Raw genomic sequence first — 16,642 nt, 5'->3', positions numbered from 1 at the left:
TTGTTTTTTTTATTCTATAAACTACAGACAACATTTCTACCAAATTCCAAATAAAAATATTGACATTCCCTTACCCACTGCTTTTGGATAACTTTATGCCACTCCTCGTGCAAAAATTCAAGCAGTTTTGATGGCTTGTGATCATCGATCTTCTTCTTCTTGAGGTTTTATATTAGGTAAAATCAAAGAAACTCATAATTTATAAGTGGTCTCTTATTTTTTTCCAGCTCTCAAATAAAACTCTCGGAAGCGGACGGGCCAACAGTGGCAGATTGGCTAGGTTGAGTATTGAACCCACAACCCTGTCATCTATACCCCAGAGCACTAACCACTGAGACACCACTGCTCCGTAAATGGTTTGTATATCTATCCATGCTTATTTTAAGAAATCTAAGAAACAATTTTTACCCATTGGCCCACTGGACAATTTTTGGCTTAATATCAGCACATACATCTCAATTTACATAGATTTTGTCGAGTTTAAATTGCCAATGGGGTTTGCCAAATGTTTTGCAGTGAGGTGATTGACACCACTGATATAAATGTAATATTAATTTGCCAAACTAACATTGAATAAGTCTTATGAAGGAGAAAAAGTCTGATAAGTTTCCCGTTTTCACTCATATTTCACAATTATGAGGATCATAAATAAGCAGAATGAGAAACTATTGGATACCTCACTGACCATCAGTCACAGCATTCTCACAAATGTTGCTTTAATGTTGTTTTATTTACACTGCTCATATCTAAGTGTACTCAACAATGAAGAGGATTTCACATTGTGGACAACAGCTTAAGATCTTCACTGTTAGATCTTCATGCCTCATTACACACTGAAGTTCACGTCCCTTAGCACTGAAAATCACTCTTCATTTCTGTGGAAACAATAGGAAAAGACATTCATATGAACAAATATGAATAGCACCAGTGTTTTACATTGACATAATAAAAGTTATAGATGGATGGGTTATTCCAGTTAATACAGCACAAAAGATGATGTGCTGGTAGTGTAGGGAGAGAGGGACTGGGTAACGCTAAATGAATCAGTTGTGTCATATTTGTTGTGTCATATAAAATCCTGTAATATTTCCCAATAGTTCTAGTCTACATGCTTCTTTCACTTTTACTGGACAATTCTGTATATGTCAGCTTGTCCAGAAAGGCATGTGAAAGAGTGACCTTTAGGAGTTTGAATTGCACTTCCCAAATGCAAAGTCTAGGAGTAAGAAATAGCAGTTCTTGCATATTGCAGTGCTTCTGCCAGTTAGTGGTGTTGCAAAGGGTGTGGAAAACACCCCCTTGTCAGCAGTGATACAATAGTGTACAATGACGTTTGTGAGAACCAAAAAAAACATAAGCAGGCACCATATCGGGAGCAGGGTAAACCAAAGAGCTAAAAACTGATTGAGCGCTTGCGAGTATCTTGTGATAATATGCCCGCTGGATCAGGATCATTGATAATTTGTCGTAATGATTGCCCACCTTTGGGTGACCTTCTGCCCTTCCAATAGAAAAGGTTGCCATTATGAAGCATCTCCTATGTCACTCCTACTAGATAGTGTTTTAAAGTGTGCACTTTTCCCGAAGAGCCCTGAATTAAGTTATGCAGAATGTGAAACTATTTTAAGCCCTATCTGAATGTGACTAGTTTCTATATTTCACACTTCTACTCAGTGATAAAACGCTTGCATCCAGACATTAATGAAAAAAAACAGGAGGACCAGTGAGGGTTTTTTTTAGCTTTCTTGATCACATGACATCACCTTGTCACTTAATATTAGGTTGGCGATGGCGCCACAATGGCGCCGTCTTAGCGCTCTAAAAGACACTGTAGCAGTGAAGAGACACTGACTATTATTTAGGTGTGGGAGTACATATGGAAACGTGTCTGTTGTGTTTACGTGGATTTCCATGGAAACGCATGTCCAAAGTCCAAAATTATGGTGTGTGGCTGTGGACAAATAGCTATTTTATTAAACGCGAGAAGACGAAACTCAGAGATGTGGATCTGGATGAGACTAACATTACCAGAGGACCACGGAGTTTAGCAAAAAGAGTAGGTTATTTAGCCTGTAATTTTCTCAAAGGACATCTAAGAAAAACACTTGGTCTTCAGAACGGGAATAAAATCACAGAGGATCCCCATATAAGAAAAAAAATACCCATAGTGACACTTAGAAACTAATCCCGTCCAGATAGGGCTGAAGTCATTTTTCCTTAGTTTGTTTTATAAGTGGTTCTATACATGTGTGTTGAATGTTTATTGATCATTTAGAAGCCACTTTGGAATGTGAGTGTATTTATTTGGTCAATTACAGTATAAGAAAATCCCAGTTAGTACCATTACCATGCATGCAAGTAGCCACCATATGCATGCATAGTCCAGTGTTTCCCAACCCCATCCCGCCATCGTCCTGCCCTGCACCTTTTTAGTGTTTTCCCTGCAGTCAACACTCCTAATTCATCACGCCCTTTTAGAGTTGCTGTGGGTGTTTTAAAGCAGGGACATTTCTGAATATGTGTTCTTTTGTGTTTTTGGGTACTTGAGTTCTTGCTTGACTTTGTCTCCTGCTGCCCATTTGCGGATGCATCAGTTCACGAGTTGCCAAGGAAAACAAACAGAAATGCCCAGCATTCCTGGGAAATCAGTGCCAACTGAACGATTTTACGAGCAATTATACGTTGTTTTTATATGTTTAAATAAATACCTAGTAAAATTGTTAAATCTTAGTTTATCTGACTCAAACATTGATTGCTTATTCTATTATGCTGTGAGGCTCATTATACTGTTGTAGTCAACTATAACCATACTATTCTCTACAATATACTATCATTGAGCTCCCAGCATGCTCAGCAGCCCCAAAGCTTTCTGTTGTTGGTTTCTTTAGGAGTTTTTTCTGTTGTTAGTGGGGAGTTATATGCTTGTTTATGTTGTTTAAAGGTGGTGGAGTGCTGACCTTGTGTTAGTGTGGGGAGAATAATTGTCTCAGTGGCCATCAGTTGCTATCATTTTAAGAGACAACTCCTGCTCATACGTTTTCTTTTCTGTCTCTCTTTCTCTTTTAATAATCTTTCTTTTTTAATAATGTCGCCAAATGGGTTTATGGTCTGTCCTCATAACTCTGTCCCTGGTGATGCTACAGTATAATCAATAATATAAAATAGCATCTGAAAAATTGCATCTCAATAGGGGGTCTTTCCTCTGTGTGTGTGAGTGCAGAGGGCACAGGTAGGAGAGGCAGTGGGGCACGGTGATTCCTATCCCATGGTGCACCGCTGGCCCACTTTACGAGCTAGAAGATATAATGTGAATTACAGTAACGGAAAAGAATAAGAGTGTTTAATTGTGTTATTTTGTGCAATGCACCCTGGTGAAAAAAATATACTTAACTGCTCTTAAAACATATTGAGAAATGTACTTTTTTTGTACTTACGTAAAGACTACTATGAAGTACACTTTTAGTTTAGTTCAATATACTTCTAAAATACTTATTTCCAAATATATACTTTTGTACATTTTTAGAAAAGTGTGTTAAAGACAACTGTTACAGTAGTTCACTCAAAGTACAATGTATCATTTAACTTTTTAGAAAGTAAGTAAAATGACTACATTGGTCAAATATTGTAACACTATATTTAGATATTACATTGATATAACAGTTAAAATGTATTTCAGTGCTCTGAAATTATAATTAAAATATATATATATATATATATATATATATATATATATATATATATATATTTCTATATATATATATAATTCTAATATACTCAGTGTATAATAGTGATACAGTTGTGATACTTATTAAATGTATTATAATTTTACTGTGCGCATATTTAAAATATGGGGTTACATACATGAAGTAGTATATTTAAATGTTACTTAAGTATATTTGAAATAGTTCCATTTTAGTACAGTTAGCCCAATTTATGTAGGACTTTTGTATAATAAATACAAACACGTTTGCACTCTTTAAATATACTGTTTAATAATGTGGCTACAAGTTCACTTTAGTGCACTATAGCATAAAAATGACTAGTATAATTAAATCTACTTTTTTCACCAGGGTAGTTACTGTTGAGCCACCATGTAGCTAGTTCAGTTGTAGTCACCCTTCTGGGGGTTTCACTGCTAAGACATAGACAGTTTCACAGTAAGCCTTAATTAAACAGCTCTTCCTTTAAGAACTATGCTGCCTTGTGTGAATTCTTCCTCTTCCATCACGAGGGTGGACTAATGAGGTCAGGCAATATTACCATTTTGTAGCCATTTAGAGAGAAAACTATTCTTAGTACTTAGAACAGAAAAAGTGTTCATGTGAAGAATATTCTAGGCAAGTTATTTCCCAACACAAGAATGAAGGTTCTTTTGAGATGCTAAGTATGGTTTTATTAACTATATTAACTATATTAAATGATAGTACTGCAGAGTACAATGATAAAATCCAGCTTTCAAGTCACTTACCATAGCTAACCAGCTTACCTAAGGGTAGCACAGGAGGTTATACAAGCCTCACGGCACAACATTATAAACAATTGCTATTTGTATCAGGTGTACTAAGATTTGTCAACTCTATTAACCGTTTCTTTCTTTGTTTTCAAATGTAGAACCAGGTACACATTTAGTAACCAACACATTCTAGACTGTTAGAATGCATATTGGACAGCAAAGGTTGATGTCAGACAAGAACATGAAGACAGAAAAATCAGAAAATGAATGCAATATTCAAAAACCGGCCTTATTCACCTCTTAACCCAAATAAACCCAACAAATAAGAGAGAGGGGCTGCTGAGAATGCTTGGAGCTCCCCAAGAGCTCCTAACTCCCTCATCCCAACTCAGCACAGCAAAACATTACTGGTAAATAGTTTAAATATTTGACACTACAGTGCTGTTACCTGCTCAGAGAGGTTATTCCAGCTTGCAGAAATCTGAAATGACATATATATTTTAGTGTAAACTGGGGTGCCTCATAGAAATGTAGAAAAATGGCATTAAAATGGAATAGAACTGTTACATTACTATTATACATATTTAAGAATTTAAACAAGATCTGCTTTACAGCTCAAAAAACATTCAGACAGCTTCACTGAGCATAAAAGAACATGCAGATTATATTTTGACACACCTTTTGTCTGAGGAGGGATCACAAACTGATCAATGACCCAGTAACTTTCCATTTTCGTCTTAAATTTTTCCACCAGCTCTCCTCGCGCGTCTTGAGTACGTGCTGTGAAGATAAACAGACAGTTTGTTCATGTGATTTGTGTGCTTTTACATGAACTGATGTAATGATATGCTTTAACAGTGTGCTAACTGACATCAAAAATGTCTCCAAAATATACACAGGAAAAATATCATAGTGCTACGATAGAATTTAAAACATACACTAAACTTCTGATAAGGTAGTGGTGGCTTAGTGGTTAAAGAAGAATGGGTTCAAGGCAAAGGCCTCGTTCCATCTGTGCAAATACAGCTTCGTTTAGATAGATGGATGGACGGATGCAGTAGTGCGGCCGCGGTCAGATACAAAACCTGGGAAGACCGTAACTCGCCTGTAACTGTCGTTACTTATAGAGCTTGTGAACTCCACAATGTCAGCAGGACGAAAGAGGAGACGATATATTTCTCCTAATGCTAATGTTCTTTCATGAGCTGTTAGTGTGTTTAACTCGGCTGTACTAAAACACACCACTGCTGTTCTATAAAGTTAATGTTACTGATACAGAACTCACTCATTAAGATAAGATCATCTGTTTAGTCCCACATTGGAACAAAACATGTAGCGAACATATACAGTTAAAATCTACAGTTCCCTACAGCACTTTAAAGTTTTTCACTTTAACTCATGCAATCTCTGAGTACATCCTGAGAGCATCTCTACAGGACAGTGTGTGAATGTGTGTGTTTGACCTCTATGGAGTAGTGAGGATATAGAATGTAGGGGGGTGTGTTGGTAGTGCTGGAGATAAAACTAGCTCCTTTAAAAGCTGTGTTTTTACGTCTACAGCTCTGTTCAAACTGTTTAACCATTCAAATGCTTTATTTAAGGGATTTACTTTTCATACATCTAATTATGACCTGATTTCTAGAACAATTTAAAATATTTACAGTCACATTTACTATTATAATATACGTTAAATCATATATAAATATAAATATATTTCACATTCAAACATTAATAATATTACACAACTGGTTAATAAATGTTTCATTTCGTATAAGTGTATAGTTAATGATTCACCCTTTACATTTTAGTCAACTAAATTGACTGTAGTTTTAGTCGACTATATTCTTAAGATAATTGGTCTATTAAAACTAGACTAAAACTAAAAAACATTTCAGATGACTAAATTATGAGTAAAAGTAAATCAACATTTATTGTCAAAATTAACACTGCTGAGTAACCACTGTGTACTAAGTGGCATTGACTACATCACTTGTGTTTTTTTAGATAATAACAGTAACAGGCTGGAAAGTTTTCCTCGCTTGGGTGCCAGACAGATTGTTTAAATGTTTTTACTCCTGGTCCTGGACTAGACTGCACCTTAACTGTTCCTGTTTGAACACTCTTTGGAAACCTGGCAATTACTACATACGTTAAACTAATTGTGTTCAACTGGGGAAATCTCAAACCTGTACTGCAGCTCTCAGAACCAGGAGTGTCTAGCCTGAGACAGTGGTTCTCAAAGAGTTAGGCAATGTATCACCCATAATCAAACTCCAAGTTATTTAACCAGAGTACAGACACATTTATACACCACAGGCTACACTGGAAAAAAAAAAAAAAAACACGATTTTTTTTTTTTTACTTAAATGAATCATGTCAACATTTTAGATTGACATTTTTAAGGAGATTCAACATGAATGATTTTTAAGTAAGTTAAACCTTAAACTTAAAATTGAACAGACTACACAAATATTTACTTTAGATGTACTTCGGACTCACAATTTATTATGTCCAACAACTATTTTTTTTTTTCAATTATTATTGAAAAAAGTATAGTATTATTTTAATGTTGTGATTTATTGATAAATACATGATTTTTTAGGGCTAAAACATTAACAGATTTGCTATTTGCTGTCTCACATTTGTCAAGCCACAGCTATTTCTGTTTTTAAATCAAAACCTTAAAAAACAAAACAAACCTTCGTTTGATTAGTGTGTGACCAATGTATTTCTAGGTGTTGGTCTAATTTTTCATTTTTTTATGTTTTCTGCAGTATTTTGTTTAATTATTATTTTATTTTTTACTGTGATTGACACATTATATACAACACTGCAGAAAGGTTAAGTTGTTTAAAATGTGCTTTAACCCCTTAACAGGCCAGAATTTTGTCAAAGCATTGCATGCTAAAATCTTGAGGAATTCTAGTCAAGCATCACTTAAAAAGGATTCATGTTTAATAAGAAATTTTACTGAATTTTACTGATATTCCTAATTGTAATTGTGATCAAAATTATTAAAACATATTGAAGTATTTTTGTAACAGTCGAAATATAATAATAAATTGGCACTTTCCAACACTTCATTTTAAAATTAATGTTTTTGTCAGTATAAATCAAACATTTTATGTCCTCCAAACCCTTTTTGTTTCATTATGGTTGTCTAATTTCTATGTCTATTTTTAAATATAAGAATTTAGGGTCGATTCCTGTTACTGATCTGAAATTATAAAGTGGAGCAGAGAGTAAACAGGCAGCTTCTCTAAGTGTCCTGTAGGAGTCTCCAAAGCCAAGTTTTTAGAATATAAATTATATAATAAGTTATTTTGCTGCAGAGAAAAGGGGTTTTATATCACCTATATTGTAACCTGTATACGGGTCAAGGTATAAAAAAATACATTTCTACTAACTTCCTTTCTTAGAACTAAATACAAATGAATATTATGTAAATGACAGATTATTATAACATTTTCTGTGATTTCCAAAGGTCATCTGGAGTTGCACTTTGAATTGTTTTGCACGTCACCAGTAGTATAACTACCACAGTTTGAGAAACACTGATCTGAGATACACTGAGATACACTATAGCGTCATTTTATACCATTTTTGTGAAATAGCATATGAATATTTTACTACTAAATAAAAAGAACTCAAAGAAACTGACCAAAAAGCATAATTCTGAAGAAGGTTTCCTCCGGGTGAATCTTCAGAATTAGCATACACGAGTCACAGTCAATCCATTTGCCATCAAATGCCATTCCAATATTGTCTGAAAAAAAATGTTAGAAAATGTACATCAGTCACTATATTAAAGGGTCATGCATGTTTCAGTTATTATTTTTACTATTTATTGTTTTACAACCATCTTTTTTTATTCCTTAGAATTGGACAGGTTGTTTAGGTCTCTGTGTCTTAAAGACCATTTTGTTCTCTGTTCTGATTGGCTGCCCTGAACTGTAAAAACATTCATTCCATAAGAAAATTCTCTTTACAGATTCAGTGTAAAACTGGGGGGGTTGACAGAGGTCGGAGTCCAGTACTGCAGCCAAATCAGATTTGTTTTTCAGATCTGTTTTTCTGACTGTTCACACTGCAGATTTGCATGTCTGAACATCACAAACATCACAATCTGCATGGCTTCCACTGGTAGTTTCAGTAAATAACCTTTGACAATTTTCTTGGAACCACACACTTTAGTCTTTTAGGATTTAATTATGTCAAATGAGGTTTGTTGTGTTTCGAGTGACGCAAAAGACACCTTGATCTACGATTAGAGCGACCAGAGCTTCCAGACTGAGACGCATCTGAATAAATCTGTATAAATCTAATAATGCAGTCACATTTCAGACCACCTCTAAGTGTGGTTTTTACAGAGTTGTCAAATTAGAAAATGTAAATACTCTAATGCTAGCTAATGCTCTAAACGTAGATAATGCTACGGCTACATCTAGCTCCCGACCCTCCACTGCGGGCAGCCCTACTCGGGACATGCCGGGGTCCCCAGAGAGGCCTGCTTCACCTAGCGTTAGCATCATGGCTAACCTGATTGATGCCCCGACCTGGTTCCTTCCCGTGCTGGAAAATCTGAAAAGTTCTTTTGGAAAGTGAACTTTCGGGAGCTTTAAATTCTTCCAAGATTACAGCGCGGATATCTCCCGCCGACGGGCTTTCTCACGCAAAGTGAAAGCCGCGCTGCACAAGGAGGGGATTCGGTTCAGCCTGCTGTACCCTGCTAAGGACGGTTTCAGGTTGTTTGATTCCCCGGAGGCTGCACATGCTTTTCTAAAAAACTACATCAGTCACTGGGCTACTTTTGAAGTCTCCTGAGGTAATGTGACTCTGCATAGTTTATTTGGGACTTTTATATTTGCACTTGCATTTTGCCTTAAGTAAGAGATACAAACGATAGATAGTTAACTAATGTATATGTTGTTTTTTCAGTGCTCTATATAAAGAGAGCTTGTTGCCTTTTTTCTTGTTGCGCAAGGCGAGTGATACTATGCTCTTTTCTTTTGCCAATTTTGTTACTGCTGAGTATGGCTATTCTACTTCTGTAACGTCACCCCTCTGTGGTTGTGTGGGAAAGTGTTTGTTCTGTTCAGGAGTATATGTGCCTAACATGTTATGGGCTAGTCAAAGAGTGTACACTGGGAGTACGCTCATAGTGGGTTCACAATTCTTTTTTTTTCCCTGTTTCTTTCTCTTCTCATTCCCTCTGGCTGAGAAATGTAGCTTATTTTTTGCACCTCGAGAAGATCAAGTTCAGTTTAAGGGCTCTGTGAAGAATTTTTTTATATATATATGCTGGTCTATGGAGTCCAATTGGGGTCTTTAATGCTGACGAGAAAAAAAACTCCACGAATTGCAAAAAAAAATCTAATTTTGCAAACAAAGAAGAGAACATAAGTTAAGTTTTTTCACTTGTAATATTTTTTTAGACTGAATATTTTGCAACAAAGCTTTTTCTTTGCGTTTTGTGCTTTGCCAGTTCAACCGGCCACCCTGACGGACGCTAACCAGGCTGAACAACAGCTATTTATAGTTTATAAGTTAATGCTAATAATTTATTTTACATATATCTAATAACTGAATTATATAATATTGTTGTTTTCAGATGTTAAATTAAGCAAAAGGCTGAATTTTAGCTTCTTTTTTTCTCCAGCGTGCTTGCTGCAGTTTACACGCGGCCGCCTGTAGATGGTGTATTTTAACAGTGGAAAAACCCCATTAAAACCCAACGCCGCGCAAACGCTCTGAATAAAAAGGAGAAACACAGAACATTTAATTTGTACCACGGCCGGGAAACTTACTACTTCCTTGTAACACAGAAAGACCTCCAAGTTTATTATTATTTTAATAATTAATATAGTATTGTTTTAAGGACAACTTTATATGGGCAACTGCACATGTGTATCTAGCCTTATCTCACAGTCTCCTCTTTTTTATTTTACTGTCATGTGTTTTGTGTGTATCTGTATAAATATTCCTGGAACAGTCTAATTTCCACAGGACGATTAATATTTTTTTTTTATGTTATGTTTGTTTATTATTTTATCTATTTTATATTGAAGTCTAAATTAAACGTTCTTTGTTTTCCTTTTTATTCAGAGCGTTTGCGCAGCATTATGTTTTAAGGGGTCTTTTCACTGTTAAAATCCACCATCTACAGGCGGCCGCGTGTAACTGCAGCTGGAAAAAAAGAAGCTAAAATTCAGTCTTTTGCTTAAGTTGTTAAATTGTGTTGTATTGTGTTAAATTGTGTTATATTGTGTTTTAGGGAGGTGGGGTAGTGCACTAGAGAACTTTAAGAATTTTGTTCTTACTTTACTTTTACATTAATACTTTTAAGTATAAGCAGTACTTTTACACTTTTACCTCAGTAAAAAAAAACTTGAGTTGATACAATAAAGACATGCCAAACATTGGACTTCTAGTCTGGACAGACCTAAATTAATAGATAGGTTTAATTAAACTTGCCTGAGTACAAAAAACCCAAGCAAACAGTAAATAATCCGGTCTATAGGACAGTAATTGCCCACCTTTGATGTAAAAGGTCAGATTAAATAGCTGTAAGCAGAATAGGTGGGTGTATGTAAATATGTTGGTTTTTGTGACATCACGAAAACAGTGAATTCAAAACAGGCTGTGCTGAATGTCTCTACTGTATTTAAAGGAGATCTCTGGTGTAAAATTGACTTTTGGTGTAGTAAAACATGATGAAGAGTAATAACCTTTGTTGAATAGCTCACCCTCCGCTCTCCCGTAGCTTTCCAAGATCCAGTAATTTTGTGCTTTTTGCCCAGCACCCTTTACAACAGGTGCTTTGGGGCATTCACATGGCCCTGCAGATGTTGCTTTTTACTCCATTATCCAGGCTCAAAATAGCTCTCTGGGTTCTACAAATGAGATGTGGAGTTACTTGGAGTCTGGATAACAGTGTAAAAAGTTATTTATCCGGGCCAAAATATACCCTGAAGTAGGGCTGCCACGATTAGTCGACTAGTCACGATTATGTCGACTATTAAAATAGTCGACGACTAATTTAATAGTCGATTAGTCGTTTTTTTTTTTTCTTTGTTTTTCTCTCCAAACTGCTGCGACTGCCTTTCTGTCCTGGACGCACATGCGCAGTAGTGGAAACCGGGGTAGGTAGTGGACGACATCTCAGGACATTATACAGACAGGCTCTGGTTTCATGGCTACCCCGCTACAGAACTCAAAAGTGTGGGATCACCAAGAAAATAAAAGTGAAACGCGTGCAATGCAATTTCTGCAATGAAGAACTTGCCTTCCTCGGCAGCACAACCGCGATGCACGAGCACCTGAAAAGGAGGCATGTTGTGGCTGATTAAATGACGAAGAAGCTAAATTGCTATTTAGCTGCTAAAATTAGCGTAAACAGAGCGTTAACTTAGTACTTAACTTACTCATCTTGATAGCTTTAAAACAGAGGTCACTAATAGGCGGACCGCGATCCGGATCCGGACCCAGACGTTGTCACAAATGCCCTCCCAAACCGATAAACTACAGAGAAGGATTTCATTCTGACAGTGGCTTCTGTTTTCAGTGCTTTTCGGTGCAGTAAACTCACAGATCAGTCATGTGTGGTGTAAAATCACCAAACACTCTCCTCTGCCAATCAGATCTGTGCAGACCGCTGCCCTGTGTATGGTAATGTACACAATATCTGGACAGAGAGGCATTTTTTATTAATATACTTTTTTTTCATAATAGTTCAAACAACCTCACGGTTGAGATGTTTCATAAATGCCAGTGCCTTATCCTTATTTTACACAGTTGTTTACACTTTATGCTAAACAGTAAAATAATTGTCTGTTACAACAAGCTGCATATTTCATTAAAGGTTTAATGAACTATGATTTTAATTGTTTTTATTTTTAGTTAGCATATAGCTGAAATCTAATGTTGGTTGTATAATAGCAGCTGCATTCTATTGTGATAAACTGTGTTTTATATTCAATTAACGTATGATCCGATTAGTCGACTAATCATAAAAAATAATCGGTGATTAGTTGACTATAAAAATAATCGTTTGTGGCAGCCCTACCCTGAAGTGGCCGATGTAAAGAGTGCTGGGCAAAAAGCACAAAATACTGGATCTCTGAAAGCTGCGGGAGAATAGATGTGGGCTATTCAACGAAGGTTAGTACTCTTTATCATAAAGGTGTCTAGAATCTTACCGCCCTCCTCCATAATAGGATCCATAGATGCATCAACCTTGTAAGTCCAGGACATGGTAAGACACTGGTCTCCTCTGTAATAATAGGGGACAAATTTGTTTAGGGAGTCTTACAGTTGCAACACCAATGGTTAGTTTTCCAGACAGGAATTTAGCCTTTTAGTCTTAAAATACATTTTTCTTTCAATTAAAAAATTCTATTTGAAAAGTTGTGCAGTCCAAGACCAGGCTTAAAGCTCTGGAAATAAAATTAAGGGACCACTTTAGTTTCTGAATCAGTTTCTCTGATTTTGTTATTTATAGGTATATGTTTAGGTACAATGAACATTTTTGTTTAATTATATCAACTATGAACAACATTTCTCCCAAATTCCAAATAAAAACATTGTCATGTAGAGCATTTATTTGCAGAAAATGAGAAATGGCTGAAATAACAAAAAAGATGCAGAGCTTTCAGACCTCAAATAATGCAAACAAAACAAGTTCATATTCATAAAGTTTTAAGAGATCAGAAATCAATATTTGGTGGAATAAACCTGTTTTTAAACACAGTTTTCATGCATCTCGGTATGTTCTCCTCCACCAGTCTTAAACACTGCTTTATGCCACTCCTGGTGCAAAAAATCAAGCAGTTCTGCTTGGTTTGATGACTTGTGATCATCCATCTTCCTCTTGATTATAGTCTAGAGGTTTTCAGTTTGGTAAGATCAAAGAAACTCATTATTTTTAAGTGGTCTCTTATTTTTCCAGAGCTGTATATACAGATGAATATACATATGTTTTAATTTACTGTTAACATCTGTATAATCATACTTTACATGTAATATCTTGTCAAATTACTGTTTTTTGGGGGCTATTTAAAAATCCTTATTTAATTAAGATACTTACTTTAGCATGGTTGCAGTCATTTCCAAAGACCCATCTGCAGTTTTCTTCAGTTCTGCCATAGAGTTATCTATTCCCTGATACCCCTGAATGTCATCGGTATCCCATGATGCAACGCCAACAAAATACCACTTTCCTAAATACTGCATTAGAAAGAACACAATACGTTCATAATAATAATAATAATAATAATAATAATAATAATAATAATAGTAATAATAATAATAATAAAGCAGTTGTTCGGTAGATATTTATGTTTATGCTTTTGAAAAACAACATTATTCAATGCAACTTCTCTGAGATACTGAGCATAAGGGGAGACTGGAGGTGACTTCAGTTTCTCAGAAACTGCTTGTATTGGAAAAACAATGTTTTAATACAATAAAGCCACATTTTGACTTCAATTTACACTTGAATTGATAAAGTCAAATGTTGCAACTGACCCCTGAACAAGGGACAGCTGCAACAGCATGCAGGGTCAGTGAAACAGTTATACAAATGTAATTTAATTATTGTTTAACATCAACATTTTGTAATTGGGTCATTCTATGGAAATTAATTCTTTTTAAAGCCACCAATTTGTCAGTGCAGACAAGAGATTATTGGAACATCATGCTGCAACTGTACCATATTAAAATATTAATGCAAAGTTGCAAACCGTGCAAAAAAAAAAACAAGGTAGTAGTACATTCACAATTTTTTAATGTCGTAGATTCTGTTGTAGATCCATTCTACAAAATATTTTGTGAAAAAAAGTTTTTTGTAATTCCAAAATGTAAGATTTTTTTTCTAATATTTCAACTTAGCATATGTTATAATATTGCAATTTTTTTTATCAGTTATTTAGTATTTCAAGCACAAAGTGATTGTGAGTGTGAAAGATGAGTGCCATATTTTGAGGTAAATAACATATTTTGATTAGTGGTTTTCTACTTTTATAACTACAATAATCTACTTCTGACTATGAAATATGTTTTTTTTTATTATGTGGCATTAAAACAAATGGCAAATATATATTTGTATTTTTTTTTCCTGAAGATGTATAAAGTAAAGCACAATTTAAGTTCAGTCTTTCTTGTCAGTTTACTGATATTTTCTAATTTAGCTCCGTATTTTATATGAAGATTTTTATTGATGTCACTAGTGTGACCAATTTTATTCTTAGGGAGCTGTTAGAATAAAATTAGAAAGAAATAGATTAAATAACATATTTTAGCAGATATATCATGATTGATAACGTGATTTGATGGTGAGTTGCAGCTATTTTTAAAGCCTTAGAATATTTAAATAAATTTTAATTTATGTGTATTCATGCAACAAGTAAGTTACAATAACATAGGCTAAGTTTAAATGTTAGAAAAAGAAAAAATCTTACATTTTGGAATTATAAAAAGCTTTATTTACAACACATTTCTGTAGAATGGATCTACAACAGGATCTACAACATTTAAAAAATTGTGAATGTACTTCTACTTTTTTTTTTTTTTTTTGCATGGTTTGCATTAATATCTTAATATGGTACAGTTGCTACATGATGTTGCAATAGTCTCTGCACTGATACACAAATAGGATAAAACCTGCTGTGTTTGCAAGGCATAATAACTTTGGCACATGTAAACTATGCCAATTAACAGCTAAGAAAACACAGATTAAAATAGTGTGATGTAACACTGCTTCACACAAACAGTTTAGTCAATATGAAGAACGTTATAACTGGTGAAAAACAGTTATTTTCAGAACGTGGCACCTTTTTTCGGGGCGGGTAGAGGGGTAAACTGAACATGTACATTATGACTATTAGCGCTGAAGCTCGTCCCTGATTGATGAAATAAGCTATGTTGCAACTCCCCCTTGTTGCAACCATCCCCAATCTCTTATAAATGACATTGGGAAAACTGTAAATAGGTTCTGTGCCCTCCCCACCTGCATTACTTTACTATTACACCACTGTAGTGTCTTTCATGTAGTCACTGTGTTCTTAAACTGTCATCATATGATGATATCTGTTTAGTAGGGGTGGACGAATTTGCCCTAAATAATATCATAACATGTTATGGTATTTTTGCAAGAACAATATATATTTTGTATATTTTATTAATTCCTCAAACAAGATAATTCCACAAAATAATTAAGTAAAGCTTTATTTATTTTTTTTAAATTATTATTTCAAATATCTGTCTGTTTTTGTGTATTCTGTAAAGAACAGTAACTTTTGAAGTCATGCAAAAATATATAATAATTCACATAATAAAAATCTGAATGCAATAATTTAACTTCCAGAAATACTATACAGAATATTTAGTGCATGCATATAAACAGGAAACAGAACAATTTTACAAACAAAAATCCCTCAAAGCTTCACTCTATACAGAAAAACAAATCATAATAGACTGCTTTCCATACTTTTTACTGTTTTCCTGTTTATTACTGTAAGGAAATATTGTGTACAGTGTGATATTACACATCCCTACAGTTCAGTGTTGCTTCTACTCAGTGTATCTCACCTTGTCATTGGTTAGGAGAGCTGTGCTGGACAGAGGAGCCGGAGGAAGTGATGGCACCAGCAGCTGAAGCACAGCATAAAGAATTGTCAAAACATCCCCAATCATGACTGCAGCTCAGAGAGACAGACGGACGTCCAGCCACTGACAGAACCTCAGAGCGCTTCAGCTTTATATGAATTGCTTAAAGGGTCATTCACCTTGTCTGATGTTGCACAGAAGCTGTCTAGGCTGTTAATAATTGCTGGTGTTTTTGTTTGTACAGTTTTAACAGTAAATAAACTATAAATTGTTAATTTTCATTGATTTTACAAATGTTTATTTTCTTTTTTCTTTCTGTTGTATGATATATTTTTAATATCCCATTATTTCACCAAATGCTGTGGATCAGTGGTGATGCACTAAATAATTGGGTATATGTTTACTGCATGTTTTCCAGAGCTGGACTTTTACCTTAGAATTAATCAATGAAGACAATCTTCTGCACTTTGCACAGTGTAAATGCACTACGACTGTCCACACACTGTGTTGCATTAGATATTTTTAAGAGGAAGCCAATGCAAATATGACTTCTGTCTCACACATAAACCTTTTAATTTTTTTTAA

At 34.9% G+C, this 16,642-nt stretch overlaps 1 protein-coding gene across 1 annotated transcript; it reads right to left on the bottom strand.

Annotated features, from left to right (window-relative positions):
- Positions 1-699: 699 nt before the first annotated feature.
- Positions 700-16,192, bottom strand: apom (apolipoprotein M). Its single transcript, XM_007238801.4, has 7 exons — positions 16,040-16,192; positions 13,539-13,678; positions 12,652-12,725; positions 8,115-8,219; positions 5,132-5,233; positions 4,902-4,934; positions 700-875 (listed from the first exon to the last, which is right to left on the bottom strand). Exons 1-6 carry the CDS (start codon positions 16,142-16,144, stop codon positions 4,915-4,917), a joined length of 546 nt encoding a protein of 181 aa, XP_007238863.2. The 5' UTR covers positions 16,145-16,192; the 3' UTR covers positions 700-875; positions 4,902-4,914.
- Between the last annotated feature and the right edge of the window lie 450 nt (positions 16,193-16,642).

Source organism: Astyanax mexicanus, chromosome 18 (genome assembly GCF_023375975.1).
Source record: "Astyanax mexicanus isolate ESR-SI-001 chromosome 18, AstMex3_surface, whole genome shotgun sequence".
Taxonomy (NCBI): Eukaryota; Metazoa; Chordata; class Actinopteri; order Characiformes; family Acestrorhamphidae; genus Astyanax; species Astyanax mexicanus.
The sequence above is the reverse complement of the archived record's forward strand: the minus strand, read 5'-3'. Positions and strand labels throughout refer to the sequence as shown.

Coding starts and splice junctions, on each gene's coding strand:
- apom (XM_007238801.4), bottom strand. CDS start 16,144: ATGATTGGGGATGTTTTGACAATTCTTTATGCTGTGCTTCAGCTGCTG. Junction 13,679..16,039: donor CTCTCCTAACCAATGACAAG/GTGAGATACACT, acceptor TTTCTAATGCAG/TATTTAGGAAAGTGGTATTT. Junction 4,935..5,131: donor GATCCCTCCTCAGACAAAAG/GTGTGTCAAAAT, acceptor ATGTCATTTCAG/ATTTCTGCAAGCTGGAATAA.